This window comes from Aythya fuligula, chromosome 23, assembly GCF_009819795.1.
Source record: "Aythya fuligula isolate bAytFul2 chromosome 23, bAytFul2.pri, whole genome shotgun sequence".
NCBI classification, from domain to species: domain Eukaryota; kingdom Metazoa; phylum Chordata; class Aves; order Anseriformes; family Anatidae; genus Aythya; species Aythya fuligula.
The window spans coordinates 5,006,941-5,033,528 of NC_045581.1; the positions used below are offsets into that span (position 1 = coordinate 5,006,941).

The 26,588-nt window shown below is 55.4% G+C and overlaps 2 protein-coding genes across 2 annotated transcripts; both read left to right on the plus strand.

Annotated features, from left to right (window-relative positions):
- The first annotated feature begins 32 nt into the window (after window positions 1–32).
- On the plus strand, window positions 33–22,323 carry STK40 (serine/threonine kinase 40). The gene is made up of 12 exons (XM_032202210.1): window positions 33–61; window positions 6,329–6,441; window positions 8,475–8,594; window positions 9,561–9,646; window positions 10,145–10,288; window positions 11,361–11,588; window positions 12,634–12,686; window positions 15,446–15,561; window positions 18,617–18,761; window positions 18,917–19,036; window positions 19,838–19,922; window positions 20,382–22,323. Exons 3-12 carry the CDS (start codon window positions 8,483–8,485, stop codon window positions 20,598–20,600), a joined length of 1,308 nt encoding a protein of 435 aa, XP_032058101.1. The 5' UTR covers window positions 33–61; window positions 6,329–6,441; window positions 8,475–8,482; the 3' UTR covers window positions 20,601–22,323.
- A 1,530-nt stretch (window positions 22,324–23,853) lies between these two features.
- EVA1B (eva-1 homolog B) lies at window positions 23,854–26,246 on the plus strand. Its single transcript, XM_032202476.1, has 3 exons — window positions 23,854–23,909; window positions 25,598–25,715; window positions 25,831–26,246. Exons 2-3 carry the CDS (start codon window positions 25,649–25,651, stop codon window positions 26,244–26,246), a joined length of 483 nt encoding a protein of 160 aa, XP_032058367.1. The 5' UTR covers window positions 23,854–23,909; window positions 25,598–25,648.
- Window positions 26,247–26,588: the final 342 nt, after the last annotated feature.

Here is a 26,588-nt window from a genome sequence, read left to right on the forward strand (position 1 = left end):
GGAGGCCGCGGGGCTGCGGCTGCGGGAGGCGGCGGCGGCCGCGGCGGCCCCGGGGCCATGGGTGAGCGGGGACGGGGCCGGGAGGGGCCGCGAAGCACCGGGGGGGACCGGGAACAACCGGGAGGGGCCGGGTAGGGCACCGCCGGCAGCCCGCGGTACCGGCCCCGCACCCGGCAGGGCCCCACGGAGGCCGCGGGGCCGGGGCCGGCACGGGGGGCTCGGCCTCAGCCCGAGGGGGGGGTCCCTGAGGGGCTGGGCCCGGCCCTGAGACCCCCGCGGAGGGGAGGTGGGGGCAGGGGGTGCCCGGGGGTGGGGGGGAGCCCCGGGATGGGGCCGGTCCGCGTTGGGAGAGGTCCTGGGGAGGGGAGCGGGGTCCGTGGTGCTGCCCAGCCCGGCTTTGTTTGGCCCCGTCCCTATGAGGAGGACGCCGGGGCCCTGCAGTGTGAACAGAGCAGGGCTGCAGAGCTGGTGAAAGTCCTGTGAGGAGCGGCTGAGGGAACCGGGGGTGTTTGGGCTGGAGAAGGGGGGCTCAGGGCAGAGCTCATTGCTCTCTGCAACTGCCTGGAAGGAAGGGGTGGGGGGCTGGGGGTGGCCTCTGCTCACAGGGAACTGTGCCAGGAGCAGAGGGAACGGCCTCGAGTTGTGCCAGGGGAGGTTCAGGCTGGAAATGAGGAGACATTTCTCCTCAGCAAGAGCTCTCAGGCGTTGGGACGGGTTGCCCAGGGAGGTGGTGGAGTCCCCGTCCCTGGGGGTGTTCAGGGAGAGGTTGGACGTGGTGCTGGGGGACAGGGGCAGGGGGTGGTGGTGGTGGGGATGAGGGGGGCAGCTGGACCGGGTGATATTGGAGTTCTTTGCCAACCCCAGTGGTGCTGGGATTCTCTGGCCAGGACCCGGTGACCTGCTTTTTGTCATCTCAGGCAAAGCCTTGCCAGCAGCCTGGGCTGGGGGTCAGGGCAGCCCTCACAGGGCGCTTCTTGCTGCAGCATAACCCCGAGCTGATGGTGCTGGTGGTCTGCCTGCTCAGGGTTTGGGTTTTTTGTGTTCTACCGGGTGCTGGAGGAGGCAGCAGCCGCTGATTTTCTGCTCTTTGAACACATACAAGGCGAGAAGAGCTCAGCCAAGTTCAAGATGGGGCTTTTAACACCACAGCAGTTCCTCAGAACCTCTTTCATCCCACAGCTCTGCACAGCACTAGGTGGGGATTGTCTGACCCTATCTGCCTCCGTGGTTGACTCTGGGGGTGAAATCTCCCGGGGACTTGTTCCTGCACAAAGCCCGTAGGTTTTCCCAGGTACCTGAGCTCTGGGTGCACTTGTGCCTTTCTCCTGCTGCAGAAACATTTCTCGAAAGAAGCTCTGTCAACTAAACGTGTGTCTGCTGCTGTGTGACAGCACGCGTGACCCCATCCCGCTGGCAGAGCTGACAAATGGTCCCTGTGCAGCCTGGGGCTTTCAGTGAGCAGCAATGAAACGTTTCCAGGAAGGGGCTGGGCTCGCCTGCTGGTGAGGAGTTCTGGGTGTAGGGGATCCCGGGCGTTATCGGGGTTGGAAATTGCTGGGGGCAGGCTGCGAGCGAGCAGCCCCTGGGCTGAGCCTCCCGGATGTGGGAAGAGTTTCCCCGATGGCGGAGCGCTGCTGCTACATCCTTTTATTGTTCCTCCGTGGCATCCGCAGGGCTGGTGGGGTCGCACAGCCCCGGTTCTTACAAACCCCTCGTGTCCAGCTGCTGCTCGGCCTCGGGATGTCACCGAAACGTCCCCGGACACCTCGCGGGCACCCTGGTGAAGGGCATCCCGTGGATTCTGCCTGAGCTCCTGCTGGCCTGGAGGCAGCTCTGTTCCTGCTGTAATTTTTTGGGTGGAATAGTCTGGTTTTGTTGGCTTTTGTCCTTTTTTTTGAACTTGCAGTGTGTCAAAATGATGCAAGCAATAGCAAGGCTAGCGTGGCGCTCGGAGCTGGTGCTTAGGGACAGGAATCGGGTAGGAATTGACCCTGTGGGTAACTGGTGTTATTTAGAAGCCCCCGTTATTTAATCCCACGCCGGGGTTTGGCGAGCAGAGCGTGGCCGAGCAGCCCGGTATCGTTTCCCTCTCGAGCTGGGGCTGGACGAGCCGAGCGACCACACCTGGCTGTAAAAGTGTCGGCACGCCTGAGTCAGGCGAGAATCCATCCGTGTGCGCGAGGAAGGCCCCGCTGCGGTGATTTATGGGGTGCTGAACACACACAGTGACATCAGCTCGGGTCAGAAAACCCCAGCCTGGTCCTGGCCGGTGCAGATCTGAAGGGCAGCGCCTGCTCGGCTCGGCGCGGGCGTCCCCAGGGCTGTTGGTTTCGCTCCCAGGCTCTCCGGTGCCGCGGGGAGAAGGGGTTAAGCTGGAGGTGGTGTTTGTGTAACCCGGCAGGGAACTCCCAGCGTGAGCCCGGGGTTGGATGAGTCCTCGAGCTGGGGTGCTGATGCATCAGAGGGGTTTGGAGGCGGCGCTGCCAGCTCGTGCCGTGGTTTGGGCGCTGGATTCCTGCGCTTCGGAGCTTCCCCCGGAGGGCCGGGAAGGGATTTCCTCCCCCACGTGCGGTTCCTGCAGGTGGCTTCGTCCCTGGGAAGTCGCAGCCTGGCAGCAGCTGGAGTCAGCAAGGTGCGTGGGGTCCCCTCCGTGCCGCGGGGGCTGCTGGTGGCCACCTTGACTCCCCCATGGGACTCAGGGCTCGGGGATGGGGCTGCTGCCCTGAGAGCGTGGCTGTGCTCGGGGACAGCAGCTCGGCGTCCCGCTCGGAGCTGGTGGGGCCAGGGGAAGCAGCTCGGTGAGTCTCCGTGCGTTTCCAAGAACTTTCTGAGTCAGGGCTCCTCTTTCTGGAGGAGGCGTCCCTTCCTGGAAGGGCTCGCGGCGCCGCACGCGGGTTGCTCTGTTGGCTCTCTGAGTCATCCGGTGGACTTTTTTTTTTTTTTTTTCCTCCTCTTTTTTAATTATTTATATTTCTTTTGCAGAACCGTTTAAACTTCCAAAGCTTTTGCTGTCGCAGGTCTGTAAAAGTTGATGCTCCCGTACAGCAAAGCGACCAAAACACTGAAGCTGATCCGACTGCCGCTCGGTGCGGGCAGAGAAGCTCCCAGCTATTCTTCATTGGGGCTGGTTCGTGCTCCCCTTTTTGGGGCAGCTTTCCTGGGGCAGCCCTGCTTCTCCTCCAGCAGCAGGTCTTGTGGTTGCAGAGTCTTGAGGGAAGGTGGCAGGGCGAGGTGATGCCATCCGAGCCCGTTGCTGCTGCGCGTTCCTGCGCTGAGAAGTCGGGCCATAGCCTGGGTTCTGCTCATTTTGTGTTAGTTTTCCTCAGACCATAGCCCGGGTTTTGCTCCTTTCACGTTAGTCCTCATCTAGGTGTGTAGGTCCTGTCCAGTTTCGCTCCCAAAGAGCTGGAATTTGCCACTAAAACCAAAAATGAATCAACTGTGACCTTCATTCCAGCTCGGTGCCGAACGCAGCGTTGGGCTGCCCACGAAATAAACCACGGCGAGCCCCGTGTTGGGGAGGGGTCTCCCTGTCTGGGCGAGGACAGGGGGATGCAGGAGGGTTGGTGAGGCACAGCAAGGTCATCCCCTCTCTGCAGCGAGCTTCTCGAGGGGTGGCAGCAGAGGTAAATCACAGCTGGTGACACCTGGGGGACGCTGGTGGCTGGAGAAGAGCAGTCTCTGCGTGTCCTGGGCTGTCTTTCTAGTGTCACCGCACTAGAAAGCACAACCACAGCGTGCCCTGCTTCGTCCCCGTGAGATCAAACAAGAAAGCATCGCCGAGGTTCTATCAGCTCTTCGGTTTCTTAACCAGTTTCTGTGGCGCTGAGTAATCCTGCTAACGCCCCAAAGGTACTTTTTTAATTTTTTTTTTTTCCTGCTGTTAGTGGTGGCTGCCGGACTGCGGGCCCTGCCTGCCCTTTAATCTGGGATGAAAAGGGCAGCTGCCTCCTCTCGGCTCCCTTTGTTGCTGTGCCGGGCACCGGAACGTGGCGCGGTAATTCAGGAACGAGCCCGTGTCCTTAAGCTACGTAATTAAAAGCCGTTAACATCCAGGCCTGCAGAATGATTGGATTAATAATTCCATTACACACGGAGCCGGTGCGGGAAGGAGCTGCGGCCGCTCCTCCGGTGAGACGTCGGAGCAAGTGGGGGATTTCTGTGCGAGGAGGGCCGCTTGTGCTGCAGATGGCGGAGCGGGGGTGGCTCGGCTCGGCTCGAACAGTTTGTTTTTGGGGTTGGGGGCGGCGAACCCACCCTGCGGGTGCCCACGGCCGCGTCCCTAGGGTGGCGTTGGGAAGGATGAACGCTCCTGGTCCGGCTGTGCGGTGTTGGGTGCGCGCTCTTGGGGTGGAGCTTGTTGACAGGAGGATTTTGTGGTCTTAAGGGCTGGAAAGCCCCAGCTGCCGGGCTCGTGAGGCTGCCTGTAGGTTGCCAGAGGTGTGCTCGTCACCTTTCGAAGGCTGACTGCCTCTTCCACGGGAACCCTCCTGGTCCCCAGCTCTGCAGCACGTCTCAATTTTGGACGAGCTCACTTTGCAGCTAACGGGTTCACGTGCAGGACTCTGCTTACGGCCTCTTTGCTCTCTCTGCTCGTTGCATTTGAGGAGGAAACCCCTGTGCAGTGCCGCAGTCCCTGCCCTGCGTGCTGTGAGTAACCCGTCCTGGAGAAGTTCTGCTGAGGGTTGCTGCGGGGCTGGCGTCTCCGTCTCCATCTGCGGAGTAATTTTAAGGCTAAAACTACCTTCAGGCTTGCTCCTCCAGCACACGACGCAGTTATTTGTGCCTGAGCAGCACCAGCTTTGTGCCACGAGTGCTTCCAGCAGCAGAGCCCCTCGGGATCGGAGCTTTGTGCCGAGATGAAACGAGTTTGTGGGTAAAAGGCACCTGCTGGCTCGGCGGGGAGGGAGCCTCAGAGCCTCCTGCCTTGCAGCCGTGGCTGCTCGGTGTATTTTCCTTAAGCCCTGTCTCAAAACGCTATTTTTAGACCCGGTGTGGACTGGATGGCCTCGGTGCTGCGGGAGGCTTACACAACCCAGTCCGTGGCCTTTTGACCAATTTCCTTGCTCTAATCAGGGTTACGCAACGCGCGGAGCAGGGACCGGGCCTGCCTTGCGCTGCGCCTGCTTCTCCTCCCTTTGTCCCGAGACCTTCCTGCATCCGACTTCCCTTTGCCCCGTCCACAAAGGAGCTCAGCACGAAGTGCGCTCACGTGGAAACCCAGAGCTGGAGGCAGCTCTGGCTCCAACAGGGGCTCCCTTTGGTTTTTTGTGGGGTTTTGCTGCCCTCGCTGGCCCCGCTGCCCTGAGGCCCAGCAGGTGCTGTGCAGGGAGGTGGGATGCCAAGTGCCCTGGGTGGCACGAGCGGGGTCATCCCTCATCCTTGAGCACTTTGGTGTTTCCTCTCCTGCTCCCACGAGGATGCTGCTTGAAATTGGAGGGTGTCCCTAAATAGCGGCCGGGCTGGGGTGCCTCTGGAGGCTCTGTGTGCTCAGACAGCTCGTCCTAAAAGCGCTGCTGGCTGGCGCCGTGCAGCCTGCTCGTCCCCACAGCCTCCTGGTGCTGGCAGCCCGGCTCCCACGCGCTCCCTGCGTGCCTGCCACCGATGCTCTGATCGATTACGGGCTGGGAGCCAGCCTGGGTCATCAAACGGGCGTCGTGTGCGGTGCCTGAGGGTAAAACGTGGAGCTTTGGGGATCGATGTGGTTCTGGAGGGCCTGATGTAAATCATAAAGGGATCCTGTCCAAGGGCCATTAAGCAGCACCGAGTTGCTTTATTTTATAAAGAGTCCAGTGTAAGTTGTAACGAGGAATCAGTTAGCAGTGGGGGTTTGTAAGGATAAGACTCAACGTGGTGTACTCTGCCTTTTGCCAAAATTGTCCTTAAAGCCCAGCCTTCAAGCACCAGTCTTACCAGGATTTAACAGCTGCGTCCCGCGATGCAGGCTCTGTTGTGGCAGCACCGCTAAGGCGGGTGTGCTTGGGAGGTGGTTAAAGCAGCAAGGCAGCGTGCTGCGGTGGAGGTTAAAGTGCAGAGCGTGTGTGTGTGTGTGTGTGTGTGCAGATGTGTCACATCACAAAATGTCACTGGGGGCCGTTGACACTCGTGTTTGCCTGGCTGCGCAGGGCCGTGCGGCTGTGACTCCTCGGTGACTAAACTGGCAGAGCCCTTCTCGTTCTCTCATGTGACAGCAGGAGGTTTCGGGCCCCTCCTGAGCCAAAACAAACACAGATGTCTCAGGCTGCAGGAGTTTGGGTGCACACCACGTTGCCGTAATCAGGAATAATCCAGAAGCGCCGCGTCAAGTGTATCTCCTTTCACGTTCCAGAGCCCTCGACCTCTCGAGCAGCCAGCCTTCCCCGAGGTGATGACTCCTGTCTCCTGAGACGTTGGAAAACCTAGTTTGGAAGAAGAGTCAAGAGACGGTTGATGCTGAACGACGTGAGTGCTCAGATCGTTTTGTTTACGATAACGCCGTTTGCACCAGAGCTCCCTATCCGGCTGCGATTGCACAAGGGTCATTATCTCAGAGTTTCTGTGCAGTGGGGTTTCTCCCGTGGAAATCTTACTCATAAGTTTCCAGCAGGGCTGATTGCGTCGCGAGGAGCCACGCAAAGAGAATTGTATAAGGTACAACCAAACGTTGGGGCAGGGATGCAGAAGGAGCAAAGCAAGGGTCTGGAGATGTCAAAGCAGCCAGGCCCGGTGATGTTTCTCTTTCCCAGATGTGAAGTTTTGGTGGAATTCAGTAGTGCAGGGCTGTGCAGCCTGCTGAAAGGCTTCTCACCTAATCTCTCTTGCTATCTCTGACCTCGGTGACAGATACTGCTAGATAATTGATGCAGTGAGATCACTGTTGTGGCTACAGAGAGGGTGGGGCTGCCAGAGGGTGAGTGTCCCAGCCTTGTTCAAAGTATGGTGATTTATCAGTCTCTGACTTGCTGAAACTCTGAGACTTTTTTTTTTTTAAACAAGTACAACCCAAAATATTTTCTTGGTCTGCTGTAGTAACCTCTTAGGGAAGACCAGCAGGGCTTGGTTTTGACTTGCTCAGAGCAAGAAAATGGATCTGTGCTTAGTTCCTCCTCTCCCCCAGCCCCCTTAGAAGAAAAAAAAAAAAAGTTTGAAATGTCAGAACACGCACATTTAATGTGTAGGTACTTGTGAAAGGCTTTGGAACTATTTTCCAAGAGGTGAAGGTGAGGAGAAGGTGTATTGGAAACACAACTTCAGTTTGATGGAGCTGATTAACACTTGAGCATGCTGCGTGTGAAGGACTGCTTGGCTGCAAACGTAAGAGGTTCCCTTCCTGCTAGGCTGGAACAGGACTTTGCTTTGGGGAAGAGAAGTTTCAGTGACTGAGGCTTGAATTCATTTGGCCCTGTAGGTATCGTTTTTTCACTGCCACTTCAGATTCTCTTTAGATTTTTGAGTAGCAGAAAATTCACGTTGGAAATCAGATTTTCTGCTCTGCCAGAATGAGCAGAAGTCGGTGACTTGTAGTTTGTGCTTGAGAGCTGTGGTGGTATCCATGGACCTGGAGTACTTGGATGCAAAGCTGGAGATTCTCATCTGTTAGATTGAATTGTTGTGTGCTAGAGGCAGTGCCAGAGAGCCCACGGGCTGACACCGCAGCCTTTCCCTTCGTTAGAATATCAATTAAAGGCAGGTGGCAGGGCTGTAAGCTGAACAGAGCATCCTTCCTGCCTGAGGAGGCTGCAGCGAGGTAACGTTCCCTGTGTCAGACTCAGATTTCAGGTGTTCCACTCCGTCCAGTTGTAAGGCGTGGAGATGGATGGGGAAAGCAATAAAAAGGTTAGAGCCTAAAGAGGTACGGAGAGAGAGGACTTTTTCCAAGACTAAAAGTGCCTCTTTAAAAAATCAGTGTTAAATTAAATGAATTTCACAGTAATGTGTTCTGGTTTTCCATGCCCTTGCTGGAAGAGGTGAAAGATATTGCTCATTTTTATGGGCTTCCAGTTAAAATGCTGTGTGCTCGTGGCTGCTCGAGGAGTAGGCTTGAAGCTTTGGGGTGCTCGGTGGGCTGGCTGCAGGGGAGTCCTCTGAATGGATCTGCACAAGCCCCTAGGCTGAATCAGAAGCAGGCACCCATGCAAAGGGATAACTTAGGCTTTCAGAGGTTTTTCTGAAATATGTTAATGTGCAAACTTGTTTTTGCTGTAAAACAAGCTCTAATTATTTTGACTTGTTCCCACCATGTCTCTCAAACAACTGTTCTAGGAAACGTTGCTGTGAATAATGAGCCTGATTTATACCTTCAAAATGCATTAAGCCTCCAGCCCACAACTGGGCTATCAATAAATGAGCCATAGTTGTGTGTTTTTTTTTTTCACAGCACGAGTAGGCAGAGGCAAGTGCATCAGTAAGTGAAAGCCTTCCTGTATGAAATAAGGGACAGTGTGAGGAAACTAACTCAGTTGCTCACCAAAATGTGATCTTCTCTCTCTTTCAAGAGCCAAGGATGAAGCGGCGAGCATCAGACAGAGGAGCTGGGGAAACATCCACTAAGGCAAAAGCTCTCTGTACAGGGATTTCTGGAAATAATGCCAAGAGAGCGGGCCCTTTTATTCTAGGTAAGCAGGGAGGGTTTTCTTCCTCTTCAGTTTTCAAGACAGAGAGCTACTGGTTGCAAAACTGAAAACGAAGGGCAAAGCAGATGTGCAACTTAGCACCTTATACCAGAGCCATTCCCGTGATGTAACAGAGCAGCAGCTTCTGCAACTGGTCAAACTGAAGATGTTTGTCATGCTGATGCAGCAAGGCAGGCATGGGCTTTCAGATAAATGTGAACCCTTGCTTTTGCTTTTGCTTTTCGTTAACTACATTCTTAAGCTTTGTTAAAAAGCAAATTCAGAGGCTTTTTAGTTAGAGTTCTAGGGGTGTGTTTGACCCGTTTTGCCTGGAATATTCTGGCAAATCAGCATGTAGACAGCTAAGTAATGCAGTAGTGGATATTATAATGGACGTGTGCCTGGGCAAGACAACTCTGCTAGCTTCTAAGAGTTACTAGAAAAGTTGTTAGTTTGGAACAAGTCGCATGAAATACTAAAAGTTTGATGGACTTCCCAGGAGAAACCAATGGTTAATTGATCAGAATTAGATTTAAACTGATGAGGGGAGACTGTACGTTAACCTGAAATTTGGAGTCGTCTCTGCACCCGAGCAGTCCCTGCAGAGGTGGCAGCAAGGCTCGGAGGTGCTACCAGTAGCTGCTGTGGGTGTTGCTGGTAAAGGTAAAAGCCGTGTGGTTCAGGCATGCAGCAATTTGAATTTCTAAACACAGCTGTGCTGCGGGTAGTTTTTGTTAAATGGTTCTCTAGTGAAGAACCCAAAACCTTGTCCAGAAAGGGTTCGTAGCTCTGTACCACTTTTTTCTTTAGATCATGCTTTGTGGAAAGACAGTCTCCAGAAAAAAAAAAAAAAAAAAGGAACTTGACTTAAGCTAATGTAAACTGCGTGACACTTGAATACTGATGTAATCCCGAATTAGTCATTTCTGCTTAAAGGAAAACAAGTCTGTTTTTGCTTTGTGCTGTTAGGTCCACGTTTAGGTAACTCCCCTGTGCCAAGTATTGTTCAGTGTTTGGCAAGAAAGGATGGGACAGATGACTTTTATCAGCTAAAGGTAAGCAAAACGCAGGGGTTCCACATCTTCAGAGCTCTCTAACTTTTGCCCTCGTGACGAAGTTCTCACAGCAGCCTCTGGTGCAGGCTGAACTGAGGGAAATGGCTGCTGGAACTTCCCCTCAGCCCAGCAGCTCTGCCAGCACCATCAGTCTGGTGTGGAGATTGGCTCTGAGACGAGGCTGCCGTGGCTGCTGTTCTCATGGGGCTGTCCTGGAGCCTTCAGGTCTCCTCCACGGTACCTGAGATGGTGGCAGCTCCAGCAGGAAAGGTCACCTGGGGTATTTGCAAAAAGTACCTGAGCTGCTTTCCGGTGTTAATCAAACTCATGCTGTGCGTTCTGCACAGCTCTGAGTTCGGGCAGGTTTGTGGCAAGTGTGCGAGTAAGAGTAATTACCCCCAGCTGTTAAATACCCGTGTGAATGCCTGAAATGTGAGAGCTCTGGGGGCATTTGTTTTTTTTCTGGGAGTTGTAAAGGTCTTTTCCCTTTTCCTGAAGATTCTCACTTTAGAAGAAAGGGGTGATAAAGGAATAGAAACGCAGGAGGAACGACAGGGCAAGATGCTGCTGCACACAGAGTATTCTCTCCTTTCCCTGCTCCACAATCAGGAAGGAGTGGTTCATCATCACGGGCTCTTCCAGGTACAGCTGGTCACCGTGCAGGTTGGGGGAATGCCAGGAAGTGCTGTTGGCTTCAGCTGCTTTTGTTTAATGTACGGTTCGTGCTGACCCCGTTCTTGTGCATACAGAATTAGCAGCACACCACTGAGATTAATCAAGGCTGCTTCAAACGAGCAAGTTTGTGGCAGGGCCTTGTGATGTAACGGGGTTTGGGATTTGGGGAGCGTGAGAACAGTGGAAGATGGGGCAGGCACACCATAGCACACCCTTTGATACTTGTTGTTTGACAGTGACTCCTGTGATATTGCACCCGAGGCCTTTTAAACCTTGTGTAATGGCCGTTTATAGGCAGCCTCCCTGCTTCACAGGGAGGAAAATAGCTGCTTTACTAGCAAATTAATTCGTGCTCGTAGAGCACCTTTAGAACTGAAGTTGTGCTTTCCGGTCTCTCTGCTGCTTAATGATGACTTGTAAGGAGGAACAAGTTGCCAAGAAACTGCTTCAGCATGTTAAAACAAACTAGTAAATGTGCTGATCAGCATCTCCAGCGAGTCGTGCTGCTGTTAACACCCTGAGAACTGTTTATGGGTACGAGGGACTGGTAGGAATTACCAGTTTGGATGTTGGGGTTGCTTTGCTTGCTGGTTAAATTTTGTCAACAGCCATTTCACTCAAGGCCATCTGTGCTATATCTTAAGTAAACCAAGCCCGAGTCAGTCGTGTCCTGTTTAATGTTATGAAAGAGCTGCTGCTTTTGTCCTGGGATTGCTATTTTCCTGATTATTGATGTCTTTGATCCCTAGTATTCATTCTGTACCACTGCAGAGCTTTTTAGGCTTTGTCTAAAGGTGCATGTTTCAGCATCAGTACTGATAGACACACATAAACAAAAGGCATTTACTTCCTCTGGCTTCTTTAAGTACAGATCATGCATCTTCTTTCTGAAATCCCCACTTGGGACAAAGATCAAGCCCTGTAATTGCATTCACTCACTTTGAGATCAACGTGCATTTATTTTCTAGTGCTCTCTGTGTCAGTGAGTATGTCCAGATAGCTCCCCTGAACTATTGCTCTTTCTTTTTCCTCCCTGTAGGACCGAGCTTGCGAAATTATAGAAGATTTAGAAGCCAATAGAATGGTCAGAAAAATGAAGAAGCGCATTTGTCTTGTGTTAGACTGTCTCTGTGCTCATGATTTCAGTGACAAAACGGCAGATCTGATCAATCTGCAGCATTATGTCATTAAAGAGAAGAGGCTCAGTGAGCGGGAGACGGTTGTGATATTTTATGATGTGGTACGAGTGGTAGAAGCATTACATAAGGTAAGGTCTTTGTCGTCCCTTTCTGTGCTGGAGGGCTTGGTCTTCCCCTGGTGTAGTGTAAGAGATGTTTTAAAGCTTCCTTGTGCGGGCAGTGGAAAGGTTATGAAGGATGGGTGTTCCAGCCATTTCCCAATAAGTGTTCTGCGTAAGACCTTGTGCCCCGAGCCATAAAGGAGCGTTCCCTTCCCCTCCCCTCGAGTTTCTCGATGATAACGCAGCATTTGTTGACTGTGGAGAGGGGCCAGCTGGACGCGGTGCAGATCAGGTGAACTGCAGTGTTATTAACCTCAAAGTGGTCGCTGAAGAGCAGGAGAGCAGAGGTTAATCGGATGCAGGAAACACTTCAAGCTATTTCCTTCTGAAGCGAAATAAATCTCAATGTAGGAATTGATTTGTGAGATCAAAACCTCAAGCTGCAAGTTGGAGATCAATGAACTTGGAGCTACTGGAACAAAAATAGATTCTGCTGATGTCTGACTTCTTACCCCGTAAAAAGGGGCTTCCACCCTCCCTCAGCAGAGCAATGAATTATATATCATTTGGTAAAATGATCATTACTGAGGTCATACTGAGCCCGGACACTTAATTTTCTGGCCTTTTGGTTTCATTCAAGTCTGTCTGGGTGTCCAAAGTAGCAAATTTGCTCGGTCTGTCCTTTGAGCAGAACTGAAAATAAAGTGCACAAAGTACTCAGAACACAACCAGGCTAAAAACCTCAATCTAGGTTATTTTGAGGTGTCCCCTCATGTTAGGTGTAGGACTGTGGGCATTATCATTCTTTTCCCCCCCTGCTTTTCAACCCAAAAGCCAGTGTCTTCAAGTACTTTAATTAATTTAACGTAGTCACCATTTGGTGTTCCTTCTGTATGTGACAATCAGCTCTGCCTCTTTTAATTTATATCTAGAAGGAAAAAAGCAGCCGAAGGATCTTTTTAGTCTGAGAACGAAGACAATGTGATTTCAAAAGATGCTTAGTGCTTTTGTCTAAGCATCGAATTTAGACAATTATGCCTTTGCTCATGTTATACTATTATGTATTTTGCAGAAAAATATTGTGCACAGAGACTTGAAACTAGGAAACATGGTGCTAAACAAAAGGTAAGTCTGCAGGAGAGCTGCTGTTCAGGCAGTTCTTTTATGCTTTTTCCCTGAAGTAGATGCTTTATTACGAACACAACTGAAGGCAGCGATCATTGAGAGCGCTCTTGTGTGAGAAGGCTGAGGGACAGGGAAATGAGCTGCACAAAAATACAAATCCAGTTCAGAGTTTATGGGCTAAGTTCCAAAACTGAACTGAGCCCAACTTAAATAGTTCACTCTTCCACCACGCTCGGTGACATCACGTCAGCGCTTTCTGTTGGACTCTAACTTCTGAAAACTCCTTTTTCTAGTCATTCAGAAACCTGTAAGAGAAATGCTTCTTACAAAAAAAGAAGGAACTGAGATGTGTCGAGTAGTTCTGCTCATGTAACTCACTTTCCATTGCGCTGAAGGAATTCCCAGCACTGCAGTCTGCACCATAATCACAGCAGTGTTAAATCTCTGACTGCTACACTGCTGTGTTTTTGCTAGCAGTAAAATATTTACTTATCTAAACAAAAGCTCTTCTGTCTGTGTTTGTGCTTGAAATAGCTTCCTTGATGCCATTAGCTGGTTTGATGCAAGCCCCGGTTTATAACCCAGTAATGTCCAACGTCTTGGATGCTGTGCAGGCACCGGGGGGAGCAGCCCTCCTGCAGCAGAACGAGCAGCATCGGTGGGGCATGGCCTCAGCCCAAGCCAGAGGCAGCTGGGGGCAGTGTTTGCGTTGCCTGGTGGCTCCTTGGAGTTTTTCCTTGTCTTGATTTATGCATTTAGTTGGCACGCTCGTTCCAGCTCAGATATTTTGCTGTATTCTTCAGTATTACACTACTGGCTAAATATTTTGCACTAGCCTTAAGAATGAGCGGAATTCATTGTCTTTTCACACTCTGTCTGGTTTTCTGTGGAATGAATAAAAAATTGGAAGGCTTTAGGTCTGCAGGCTTCCGGAGTCTGCACAAAGCACGCAGGTTCACTGTGGTCACAGCTTGCTCTTGCTTTTTTTTCCCTCTTCCCTAATACTGTTTGAAAGCAAACAGATTTTGCCTGTTGAGGTTGAACTCCTTGGTGCCCCCCCACCCCCAACACACACACGTAACAGCCAGCAGTTTTCAGGGATGTCTGAATTGTTTAGAGATTATTTTATATGGTGACTTTAAGATAAATCTCTTCTGCTGGCTTGTTTGATTCCTCCTTGCTAGGAAGAGGCAGACAAAGGTTGCCTCTTTAAAGGATCCACCCCGAGCTTCCCTCCTTTTCTGGGCAAAGTGTGCAGTGGAGATACCTACAGCTAGAGCTGCACGCACGGGGCCCCACTAGCAAGAAAGGGAAGGTATTTGAAGCTCTGACCGTACTTGCCAAAGCTGTTCTTTGCACTGCGTGTGATGTTTTGGCTTTTTACTCGTAAGACCATCAGCTCTGGTGAGGAACAACTGCAGCCTCTGAAGCAGTGAGTCATTTGAAAGGGTGGGTGAGGCTTAAGAATAGATTACCATGGAGAGGACCAGTCATCTGGACTGATCAGAAGTGTTTGTTCCGTTCCAGACGTGCTCACAAAAGAGCACCAGGTCTTTTCTGCTGGCTGGGGAGCGAAGGTAGCCGTGGGCTACGGGGGCCTCATTAGGCTCCTGGGCTAACGAAGGTCCCTGCCAGCTGAACGCAGTGAGGCCTCACAACAAGGTCAGGCTTCCACCTGGATGAGCGCAGGTTAAATCAAATCTCAGTGACTAAATAAAACCAAGCAACCCCGAACGTTCGAGCGTCCCTTAGAACACTTCGTCTTCTAAGTCTCTAACAAATCCCCCAAATTGCTGTTCAGCCAGGGAAGTCTCCTGACAGTTGAAGCTAACACTTCTTAAGCACGAGTCTGTCTTAATAATCAACTCTCCATTGCCAGCCCACACGTGGTTTTATTTCACTTGTCTGTTAGACTTGCTGGAAACATCTCTTGATTATTTTGACTGACTTAATTCGTGCTTTCAGGCTTTTATTGTGTAATATTTTTCAAGAGTAAAGAAGTCTGCTAGAGAGTGTTTTCCTGCTCAGTCCTGTAAGCTGTATGTCAAGAGCCAAATTACCTGGGTGACAGGGAAGATTTAACGTGGTAGTAATTCTGGAACGGGCTCGCTTTGCCTTAAAAATGTCACTAATTGGAGCTGGTGATGCCGTAGGGAAGTAGGGGCATCGATACAGAAATTGCATGTGCCTGCTGTTCTCATCTTTTCTGAAGTGCTCAGGTGTAGGAGGCTTCTTGATGTTGATTAGATCTTGGCTCTTCACAAAAGAGGGGTCCTGGAGACAGGTAAAACTGCCGTGGGACTCTTGCAGTGGGGTTTTTGGGCAATGTGCAAGTGGTTCACAGTAGGGCTTGTGTAGGGCAGCCCTTCCTCTTCCTGTAGGGTGTTGTCCCTCAGCTTCCAGAAAATGTGGTAAATGGTTTTACTTTCTTAATATTAATGTCCTACGGCAGTCAGCAAGCACAGAAGTGCAGGTCCTGGTGCTGCTGATCCCTGCAAGGTGGGCACCATGTGCCACTGAGGCTTGGATGTAGGTTGTGTCCATAGCTGTAAAATGGATTTTCTTGTTCTCTCTGTAGGAGCCTTGCAAGCTGTGCTGACAGGTGTAGAATCTCTCCCTGTTGGGATGGAGTTGGTCTTGCAATCCTGCTCATCTTTTCCCCGTAGACATCTCTATTTTGGTGTCAGCTTCCTCTGTTTGTGCTGTTTGGCTCGTGGCACGATGCTTCTTGTTCACCGATGCCTTCTGATTCTCCCCAGGACTCATCGAATAACCATAACGAATTTCTGCCTTGGGAAGCACCTAGTGAGCGAAGATGACCTGCTGAAGGACCAGCGAGGGAGCCCTGCCTACATCAGCCCCGATGTGCTCAGTGGTAGGCATCCCCTCTGCTCCTTGGTGGGAATTCACAGCCCCCTTCCTAATTCTGCTTCCGCGTGTAACCCACCTTTTGAGATCCCCTTAATTAGGCCCCAATTATGAGACTTGATCTGTTTTTTTCAAGTATCAAGGGAAAGTGTGAGTGTACCTTTTCTTAAGGTTAGTCTGAACTTCAAAGCTAATTAAAAGCTCCCTGCCTGTTCCTAAATAAGTCTGACTGCAGACAAGATGTTCCATTTCCCACATCTGAACTGTGTTCCTGAGGCTTCACCTGAGCTGCAGGTAAATCCCTAGGACTAAGCCAATTGTCTCAAACCCCTGTAAGGTCATTTTAGTGCAGGCAGTGCAGCCCAAGGAGCAGTTGCAGCTGCAGCTACTTGTTTCCTGAAGGGAACTGCTGACCCTCTGGCAGCTTCTGGGCTGACTTGAGAGGAGTTACTTAAAAACAGAGGAATGATTGTGCCAGGCCAGCCCAGTGGTGTGTTTGGCCTGTGCCTTGTCTCCAGCAGAGGCCTTAAGCAGATGTCTAGCAGAAAACAGCTTTTCCTAAGGTTCTCCACCCTTTGAACTGTTTGCAGTGCAGGGACTTTCAGAAACAGATGGGGTTTCTGTCTGTTTAGTAGCTTCAGTGGGTTTCTCTTCCCTGCGGTCTGCTGCTGTGCTAGCAGTAGCTGAGCAGGCAGCGGTTGGTGTGGGCAGTCACTGAGGCAGAGGTTTTGCTCTTGGTCTCACAGGTTTTGAGCTGGGCTAGGGTGTTGGAGGGTGCATGTACAGTTGGGGCTGCATTTGAAGCCTCTCTCCATGCAGACTCCACTTACTAAGCATTAACTCATGTCATGGAGCCGTCCTGTTGAGCACAGATAATTCCTCTGGGCTGGAGCTGAACTGCAGGGCGCAGCCCAGGATCACCACCAACACATCCCAGCTGCCAAGGGTTATCCTTTAGCAGGGTCAAGCTTGTGTTGGGGTGATAGCAAACTACCCAAAACCAGCCAGTAGGTCACCAGCACCAACTGCTAGTGTGAAATCCAGCACCCCTGCCAGCCTTCTGTGCCACTCGTGTGTGTGAGGATGCTGTTAGGACACCAAGAACTCCCCTGCAGAAGATTTGGGTCGTTCCTTTCTGGTCTCCCAGGCTTTTGTATCTGAGAAACACCCTCAGAGGGAGCTGCTCTTTTCTGCTGTCTTTGTGAGAGCCAGCACACTCACCCCAGTTTGTTGTCAGGTTTACAGACAGTGGCTGAGCTCATCGTGATCTCAGGCAGGTCTGAGGCTGCTTCCCTCCTGGGCAGGACTAAGCCAGGAAGGGAGGCAGAGGCAGGCGGGGAGGTGGGACCCGTGTTTTTTGCAGGCCCTTCCTGTGCTGCAGGATATCCTGAGGGCCCCGTGACCAGCTGGATGACAGGAGCCAACTGCTCTGCAGGAGCGTGGAGCAGCCAGGGCTCAGCTAGGTGAAGGTGGCGTGGAGCTGCTCCTTCCTGCTGGCCCAGGGGGCTGCAGGCACCCAGCTGCTTCCGACAGCCCCTGGTGGTGCATTTAACAGCCTCTCTGTGTGCCACAAGGTGCTGAGCACGCTGCTTTTACTCACTTCTCTGACAGCTGAGGCTGTCCAAGACCCAGCCTCACGTAGAGGACAGTGCCTTGCAGCAGCACTGCCTGGATTCCTCACCTTCAGGTGCGATTCCTCTGTGCTCCGGTGTGCCCACACACAGCCCTTCCTGTGCTCTTGAAAATGGCTTTTCCAAAACGGCTCAGTCTGCAGCTCCCCTCTGGAGGCAGAAAGAAAAGTTACTTGAGGACAGCTCAGGCTTCGCCACCATCTGCAGACTCTGAGCATCCCTCTGTCTGTATCTCTAATGCTCCCGAGCGAGAGGAACCTAAAAAGCCTGGTGAATTAATCATTGTTGTAGTCTCTGGGAGAAGCTGTCTTCTGCTAAGAGGTGGCTCGCGTTTTGTGGCTGCTGAAATGTCACAGCAGGAAAAGCTGGAGGAGGAGGGAGAGGTGCCTTTTTTTGAGCATATAAAGCAAAGAATAATTAGTACAAATAACAAATGCTGCAGCAGTGACTCACCGTGTGAGTCAGAGGAAGCCATTCCCTCGATCCTGTGCTGTGCTACAGCCCTGGAGTTTCAGTTTTGACCCTCGTGCGAGCTGCTGTTGGCTGATTTATGGAGCTGCGGAGGGGACAGGCAGCGCTTCCACCAAGTGGCTCCCTGGGCCTGCTGGGCCCACAGCAGCTGTCGGGAAAACCTCTACGGGGAGGCTCTTGTCTTCCCAGCAGGATCCTGCAGCCACCTCTCGGGATCCATCCTGAAGGCCCAGTGCTGTCTCGATGCCCTAAATCTGTCCTTCCACCGAAATCCCCCTCGCTGGCAGCGTGGTGGTGTTGGTGTGAGCGTTAGGCTGCTCCTTGCCAGAGGAGCACTTGTTCTTTTGGGGTTTTCCTCCCTGCCTGCCCTGCTTTGTGCCTGCTGGCCCTATGTTCTCTTCTCCCCTGGCCTGGGCTAGCAGCAGGGGGGGTCTGTGGAGCCTGCAACGTTCAAGGTTCCTGGTGGTGACGGTCTGGGGATGGAGAAGGGGGCGAAGCAGGTGTCTGAAGGCAGAATTTCGGCAGAAGGAACCTTTTGAGGAACTCTTCAGTTGTTCAGTTTGTGGGGCTGTCGTGGGAGCTCCAGCACCCTGTGCTTCTGTTCACCTGATGCCGTTGGGTCACGTCCTAGCTGCTCAGCAAGGAAAGCATCCGCTGTAGAGACAGGGTGACAGCTGTGTGGGGACCACTGGTCTGCTAATTCATGACAGAGGCACCTTTACAAGAGGTTCTTGGTGTCCTCCCGTACAAAGGCTTGATCATTTTGACCAATGCTTAGAAAAGAGGAGCACATGCAGAGGTTGCTTCAGAGCTTGTACCTCTGGCAGTGGGCTGCAGGGGCTGGCAGGGCTGTAATTCCTCTCGTAATGCTTTTTTTCTCATCAGGGGCCGGCAGTATCATAATTCCTGTTGCTTTTATCTCTTCCTGTCTTAAAGCTTTTGCCTCCTCCCTCCCTGCAGGTCGGCCGTACCGTGGAAAACCCAGTGACATGTGGGCGCTGGGCGTGGTGCTCTTCACCATGCTCTATGGCCAGTTCCCCTTCTACGACAGCATACCTCAGGAGCTCTTCCGCAAAATCAAGGCTGCCGAGTACACCATCCCCGAGTGAGTACAGCCAGGCCCTGGCCAGAAAATCAGCCCGGTGGTGATTCCTGGGGTCAGAGCAGTAGTGGCTCCTGTGCTCCTAATCCCTGCTTGAGCATCCTGCTGCTGATTGCCCGCCTCGGATGCGTGGCCTCACCATGCGTTCTCTCTCCCAGGGATGGGCGGGTCTCAGAAAACACTGTGTGCTTGATCCGAAAACTGCTGGTCCTGGATCCACAGCAGCGTCTGACAGCGTCTGAAGTGCTGGATTCTCTCAGCTCCATCATAGCATCGTGGTATGTTCAACAGGAGCGAGGCAGGAGCGTGGCATCTCCAGCCTCAAGCTGTGTTAGTGTAGCTTCCAGCCACGGGGCACCAGAGGGTGATCTGTGAGAACTGCAACGAGTTTAAAAGTGTCTGAGCCACTGGTGTCTGCTGGTGGACAGCATGGTCAGTGCGGATGCTTATCGCTGCCACAAAGGTTGCATTCTTAAAGCAATAAAATTACGAAACAGTGCTGGGTACCGGAGGGAAAGGAGCAGCAAAGGCACCCCCTTGCCCCAGATTTGATTTATTTTTTTTTTTTTAAGCCTAATTGTTGCGAATATTATACTTTTACATACACATGTGGCCAAATACAGACACTTCCTACAAGCTTGTAATTAGACTTACACTATTAAATAAAATCAGGCATGAGATCTCTAGAGGGGAAGAGCAGGAGGCCCTAACACAGGGGTGTGCTGCAGTTGCAGGGTGGAGATGCCTTTTAAGGGTAAATCTGATGCCAGGACTGGCACATCCAACAGCTGGGGTGAGATTCCAGTAGCACACCCCAGCAGAAATGGATCCTGGCAGTGTGTGATCTGTGCAGCCCTCTCGTCAGCCCCGTGACCTTCTGTCTGTGCTGCACAGTGCACTCAGGCTGAGTTCTTGTGCTGCCTGCTGAGCCAGCTGTGCAGGCCGTGCTTTTTGGAGCTGGGGCTGCTTTCTCTCCCACCCGTGTTAGCTCCGTAATCCTGTTTCAAAACAAAAAGCAAGACTTTGGGGACGACGAGGTGATTTCACGCGGAGCCCCTAACGCAGCGCTCTCCCCGCAGGCAGTCCATGTCCTCGCTGAGCGGCCCCTTGCAGGTGGTGCCAGACATCGACGACCAAGTGGCTAACCCCGAAAACCCCCAGGAGGTAGGTGCAGAAGGGCTGCCCCCAGTGCTGGGGCTGCAGCTCTGTGGTGGTGCTTTTTTCGGGCTGGCGGTGCTTGGTGCGCTTCCCTGGGCTGCCTCTCCTGCTGGCCCAGCAGCCCTCAGCACCTGCATGCCCCAAGCTGCTTTTCCACGTCCCTGTGCCACATTTCCTCCAAGAATTCCCATCCCTTGTGGCCTCCAGCCTGCTGAGCTGCATGGCAGTGAGCTCGCTGGCCCTGGGAGCTCTCCTCGAGCGGTGCCTGCTTGTGTGCAGCTGGGAGCTGGCTCAGGCTCCCTGCTGTGCTCTGCCTCCTGCTCTCTTGCTGCTGTTTGTTGGGAGCAGTGGCGACCTCACCAGCTCGTTACCCTCAGCTCGTTATCCTCCCGTGGCTCAGACCAGTCGGAGGCAGCGGCAGGGGCTGCTCCTGGCCGTGGCTCTGACGCGGCGGCTCTCCCGCAGGTGAAGGTGACGGAGGAGTGCTCGCAGTACGAGTTCGAGAACTACATGAGGCAGCAGCTGCTCCTGGCGGAGGAGAAGAACACCTTGCACGAGGCCAAGAGCTTCCTGCAGAAGCGGCAGTTTGGGAACATCCCCCCCGTGCGCCGCCTGGGCCACGACGCCCAGCCCATGAACCCGCTGGACGCGGCGATCCTGGCGCAGAGGTACCTCCGCAAGTAGCTGCCCACGCCTCCGAGAGCACAACGCCGCCCTGCAGCCCGCCTTTCACGTCGCCTACCACAGCTCAACAGCAATACCGGTGTCCCGCGATGGAGAATAATGTAGCAATTCTTCTGAGCTCTGTTCGGGGGCACGAATCGCTCTGGAGGGAGAAGACTTTGTTTGATTTTTGTTTTTTTGTTTTTTGTTTTTTGTTTTTCAAAAGCTAGTTTTGGAAGCAGCAGCCTCTTGGCATCTTCTGGAATCTGTTTTTTAAATCGAAGCCTAGATGACTAATCTGCTTTTAATCATGACTGTAATCTACCTCTCTTGTCTTTTTAACCATGCTGTTCTCTGGATCGAGCAAAGCCTGGGGGAAAGGAGAAGACTCACCAAGGGTGAAGCTGGCTTGCTGGCACAAGAGTTGCGGCCGTGTAGCATGGAGAGCCGGCTGACGGCGTTCGCTCCGTATGGTTTGAATAAGCTTAGATTTATCCGGGTTTCTTGAAAGCAAGGATTTCTTGAAGCCTCCCACTTCCTTTCGTCTGCATCAACCCTTTCCTTGGGCTGCCCGTGCCCCCTGCTCTGGTGCAGCCTCGCGCTCGGTGGCCTTGTGAGGGCTGCAGCACCGCGGGCGGCGCGGCGTGACCCGCGGCACGGGACGGGACTCGTCCTTGCAGGCGATGGCTGCAAAGACCAAATCGTGCCTGCAGTCGTTCCAAGGTTGTGCAGAACTTGGCCCGGCTTGGCCTTTGACCTCTTTCCTCCCTTTCACTGATTCTTTTAGTTCCGTAAGAATATATGATTTAATCTTATTATTATTTTTTTTTTCCAGTAGCTTACCTAAGGTGCAGTTAAAATTGCATTAATTCTGAGTTAGCATTTTTCACACTTCAGTTGTGGTACAGATATAATATATGAGTTACAATGTGAAAAAAAAAAAAAAAGCTTCCCAAAATAATCCGCCTAGAGTTAGCAAGGGGCTGGCTGAAGTCTCTACTGTATTTGTTCCCTCGCTTATCTTGCCACCCGGCCCCGCCACCGCCCCGCGCGGTGCCGAGGCTGCCGAAGGACGCCCCGGGTCTTCCCCCAGGGCCGTGCTGAGAACGGGAGCGATCGTTTCTGAGCCTCACTCTGTGAACTGGATGCCTGTCTTGCCAGATGACCCGTTCTCGCACAGCTCCTGGTGCCCCCCGGGGGCTCCTGCTCGGCGCTGGGCTCTCCGCCTGCCTCCCCCTGTCCCTTTTGGTCCCCTTTGGCACCAGGGAAGGGGCGAGCAGGGGCAGGGGGGCTTCTGCGGCCTGTGGCTGTAGGTGCTGGCTCCCTTTTGGGGCTGGCACTGCTCCCAAAGCCCTGGGGGCTGTCCTTATTCCCCCTGCCCCGCAGGGAGCGAGCAGTGTAGCGCGTTGTTGCCTTCTCTTGCCCCAGGCAGGCTCCCCGCCTGCATCCTTCCCCTCGGGGGCCGCGGTTCTCCACTTGGGGACCCCGCTCACGGCCACGGGGCCTGACCCAACCTCGGGGCAGCACCGGGCATTACCTCCTGCCTCCCCCTCGGCCCCAGCACGCTGGCAGAGCAGGCAGGTGACTTGTGAACACTAACACAGACCGCAACGGTTGCGCCACCCCCAGCCAGCTGAGCCAGTAGCTTCAAGTCTTAGCCTTATTTATTGCCAGGATGGTCGACCCAAAACCCATCCCTCGCCCCAAACCCAGTGCCACCAGCAGGGCCCCCCCCCCCCCGGCCCCAGTTGTGCAGGCTCTGTCTGATTTTTTTTTTTCCCCTCCCCGTCTCTCCCCCACCTCTTTTTTTTTTTTTTTTTTTTTTCTTCTGTTTCCCGAAGTTAAAGCAATATTTGGGGACTCTGCGCGGGGCTGAGCGCTCCCGCCCGGCGAATCGCGCTTTGGGTTCAAGCGAACTGGAAAACTCGGGGGGGGGGGGGGGGGGTCGTGCATGGGGGGCATGAGCGGTGCCGGGGGGGGGAGCGGTGCGCGTGACACGCGGTAGAAAAGGTTCCTATTGTAAGGAAAAAAAAAAAAAAAAGGAAAAAAAAAATGAAAAAGGACAAAAAAAAAAAAAAGTTTGTATAAAGACGTTATTTTTGTACTGCATCCAAGCTCCTCCTGCATGTCGGCAATAAAACTTGGTTCCGAGACCCAGGCGCGCAGCGACCCCGCGGGGACGGGGCTGGGGGGGCTAAGGGGGGGCTGCGGTGCTCGCGGGGACGCGCAGGGGGCGCTGCGGGGGCGCGCGGAGCTGCCCTGGGCGGCCCCATAGCGCCCCACATCGCCCTGCATTGCCCCAAACCGCCCTTTATTGCCCAAAACAGACCTTTATTGCCCCCAGTCGCCCAGCGTTTCCCCACATTGCCCGAAGTAGCCCTGTATTGCCCCAAATCGCCCTCCTGCACCCCAAATCGCCCTGCACTGCCCTAAATCACCTTGAATAACCCCACATCGCCCTGTATTGCCCCAAATCGCCCTGCACGTTGCCCAAAATCACCCTGCATCGCCCCAAATAGCCTGGCTTTGCCCCATATCACCCTATATTGCCCCAAATTGTCCTGTATTGCCCTGGCAGAGCTCAGCATCATCCCCCCCAGCTCCCCGCACGGTGCTGAGCCCCTGGGGCTGATCCAGGCGCCCTGGCAGAGCCCGGCCCTGCCCACGACGTGTATGGGGCCGTGGGGTGCGGGACCTCAAGCTGGAACCCACCGAGGTGGGGCCGGGCCCCATCCCCACACCCTTTTCTTTGCCCCGTGCTGCCGGAGCACCCCGCGGTGTTGGAGCACCCCACGGCAGTGGGGCCGAGGTGCCCACACCTGGTCCCTACACGTCCCCACAACCCCAGGGGGGCCCAAATTCAGGGCAGGATCCCATCCCCAGACCCCCCTGAGGTCAGGGGCTGCCCCATGAGCGTGTCCCGGTGCGGCCGCGGCGCCTTCGCCCTTCCGAGGCTCAGCCTCTGCGCGCCTGGATCCCGGCACCGCCATCCCGGCGAGGATCAGGCCCTGTCCTTATCTTTCTCCTTATCTTTATCCCGCCGGATGGGTGCTGAGCACGGCCAGGACAGGCCCTGCAGCAGACGGGGTCCAGCACAGCCCACCCACAGCTCACCCCCCCCTTTGCTCCGGGCCGTCCCGGGGGAGCGGGCGAGCCTCGGCCCCGCGCCCCGCTCGGCGTTGGGACGGGGCTGCCATTGGCTCCGGCGGGGAGCGCTGACCGCCAGCCTCCTGCGAACGATTTCCTGTTGTTAATGCTAAACAGACCTTTCCCTCTCTTCCCTCGCTCCAGTCAAAGTGCAGCAGGCTCCCACCGCCGCCCGCCGTCCCGGTGAGTACCGGCCCCACGGCTCGGGGAGCGGGGACGAAGGGGTCTGGGGGTGGCACCCGAGGGGTCCCCGCACCCTGTGTCCGCCCTGTGCTGATGGCCACGGTGGGGTGACACCGCTCTGTGCTGTCCCCTGCCCGAGGTGCTTTGGTGTTGTGGCCGGGGACGCGGGGTTTGAGGGCAGAAGACTTGCTCTGGGCACCTGGCTTGGTGCTTGGGGACACCAGGCTTGGGGACATGGGGTTTGGGGCCAGGGGACGCGGAGCTTGGGGGTCACAGGGCTGAGGGATGCCAGGCTCTGTGCCTGGGGACTCGGGGCTTGGGGACGCACAGTTCGAAGCCGCTCGGCTCCATCCATGCTTGGGGACATCGAGCTCGGCCCTTGGGGACACGGCACTTGGGGACACAGGGCTCGGCGTTTGGGGTGCTGTCGGCTGTGTCTGTGTGTCCAGGGCTGATGCAGCTCCGGTGCCCCGGGGGGGTCCAAAGCAGCCCCAGCGGCATCGCAGGAGGGAGCCCAGCACCCGGCCAGCGCCTGTCCCCTGCTCCCAGCGCCCGTCCCCAGCCTCACTGCCACCCCGAGCCCACCGCAGCCCCGGACCTGCCCCTCCATGCCCATGGGTGCCCATCGCCAGGAGGGTGCTGAGCCCCCGATGGCCCAGGGGCTGCTCCTGTGGTGCCCTCGCCAGCAGCCCCGGCACCCAAAATCCCCAGAGCCCACGGTGGGGCCGAGCACATCCCAGATGGCCCCGTGAAGGGCTCGCAGCCCGGGCCCCTCCTGGGGACACCGCTGGCCCTATTTTGGGGTGTCCCCACCGGCAGGGCTGGCCCAGCCCCGCTGCGCATCGAGGCTCCGCAGCACTGCCCTGTCCAGGGACGGTTCTGCTGATGTGTCACATTTTCTGCATTTCTTTCCTCATTCCTCTCTCCGTGGAGACGTTTCTGGGAAATGAGCTCTTCCCTCTGCCAGGGCCCGGGTGCTGCATCCCCTCCCGCCCCGCTCAGCATCACGGGGAGAGTACTGGGGGGGGAAACAGGGGCTGGTGCTCGGCCGCTTGGGGCCCTGGGGGTGTCCCCGTCCCCTGGGTGTCCCATGGGGTCTCCACCTCGCCTCCTCCCCACATTTCCCATGGGATCATCGGTGGCTTTTCCCCTCGCAGTGCAGGGCCAGCGCTCGCCCCAGCCCCTCTCTGTGCCCCCCCGTGCTGCTCACCTGAGCCGTGGCCTTTGCACCCCAGCCCTGTCCTTGTCCCCGTGCTGTGGGGGCCGGCCCCACTCCTGGACCAGGGCCCCACAGCAAACAGACAGGGCTGGGAGGGGTGCGGGGTTGGGGGGGCACTGCCCCATGTCCCCCCAAAACACCACCACGGGGCGAGGAAGCCCTCGGTGCCGTGTCCTGGGGCGGAGGGGGCGGAAAGCCCGGCCGCTGCAGCAGATCCGCTTGGCTCAGGGTCCTGGGGGTTGTGGGGGGGCCACATCCTGCCCGGCCCCGCAGGAAGAGCAGAGGGCGGCGGGACAGGACGGCTCCACTTCGGCACCCGCCGGGGCTTGGCCCTGTCCATACAGCACCCCCAGCCACAAGCCCCTTCCCCTTCCACCCCTCTTTGCTCCCTGTGGTCCCCCCCGAGCCGTGCCCATTGTGGGGGCTCTGGGACCCCCCCCAGCTCAGCCCCGTGCCCCGTGTCCCGCAGATGCCCAGCACGTGCTGCCCGCAGAGCCCCTGAGCGTGGCCGGGCGCCGCGATGGAGAGCCGCAAGCAGGACATGGAGCTGCTGAGCAACAGCATGGCCGCGTACGCGCACATCCGAGGTGAGGCCACGCAGCCCCCACTTTGGGCACGTCCCCAGCGGGGACCCCGGGGCCACCACGGCCCCGTTGAGCTCTGGGGACGTCCCCTCAGCCCCATCGCCTTCCCTCCCCGCAGCCAACCCCGAGAGCTTCGGGCTCTACTTCGTGCTGGGCGTCTGCTTCGGGCTGGTGCTGACCCTGTGCCTGCTGGTGCTGCGCATCTCCTGCCGGCCCCGCGCCCGCCACCCGCCCCGGCCCCGGCCCGACCTCAGCGAGGACGACGACGACGAGGACGATGAAGACGAGGAGGAGGAGGACACCATCGACCGCGCCGCCTCCGAGTCGCTGCTGCCGGTGACCGAGATCCCCCTGGAGAGCCACGGCCCCGGGGACGGCGCGCTGCCCGTCAACGTCTTCGCCTCGGCCGAGGAATTGGAGCGGGCGCAGCGGCTGGAGGAGCGCGAGCGCATCATCCGCGAGATCTGGCGCAACGGGCAGCCCGACATCCTGGGCACCGGCACCGGCACCCTGGGCCGCGTGCACTACTACTGAGCGCGGCGTGGTGCCGCCGGGGGGCACGGGGAGAGCCTCGCCCCCTCCCCAGGAACTCAGCCGATGCCGTGCCCTGAGAGCCTGCGGCATCACCGGGGGCTGAGAGCGGCGTAGGGCGCGGTTTGGTGCCAGGATTGGGGAGCACAGCGGGGCCGCTGGATGCCCATGGGGTGGAGAAGCTCCGTGGAGCACCTCGGCACCAGCACCCCCAGCACCAGTTTCTTGCCCCCCCGTCTGCCACCACGCGCAGCCGCTGCGGACACGATGCACTTTGAGCCATTGGTACGACTGCTGGCAAAGGTCAGCAGCCCTGGGACCCGGCGGGGATGGGGACAAGGACAA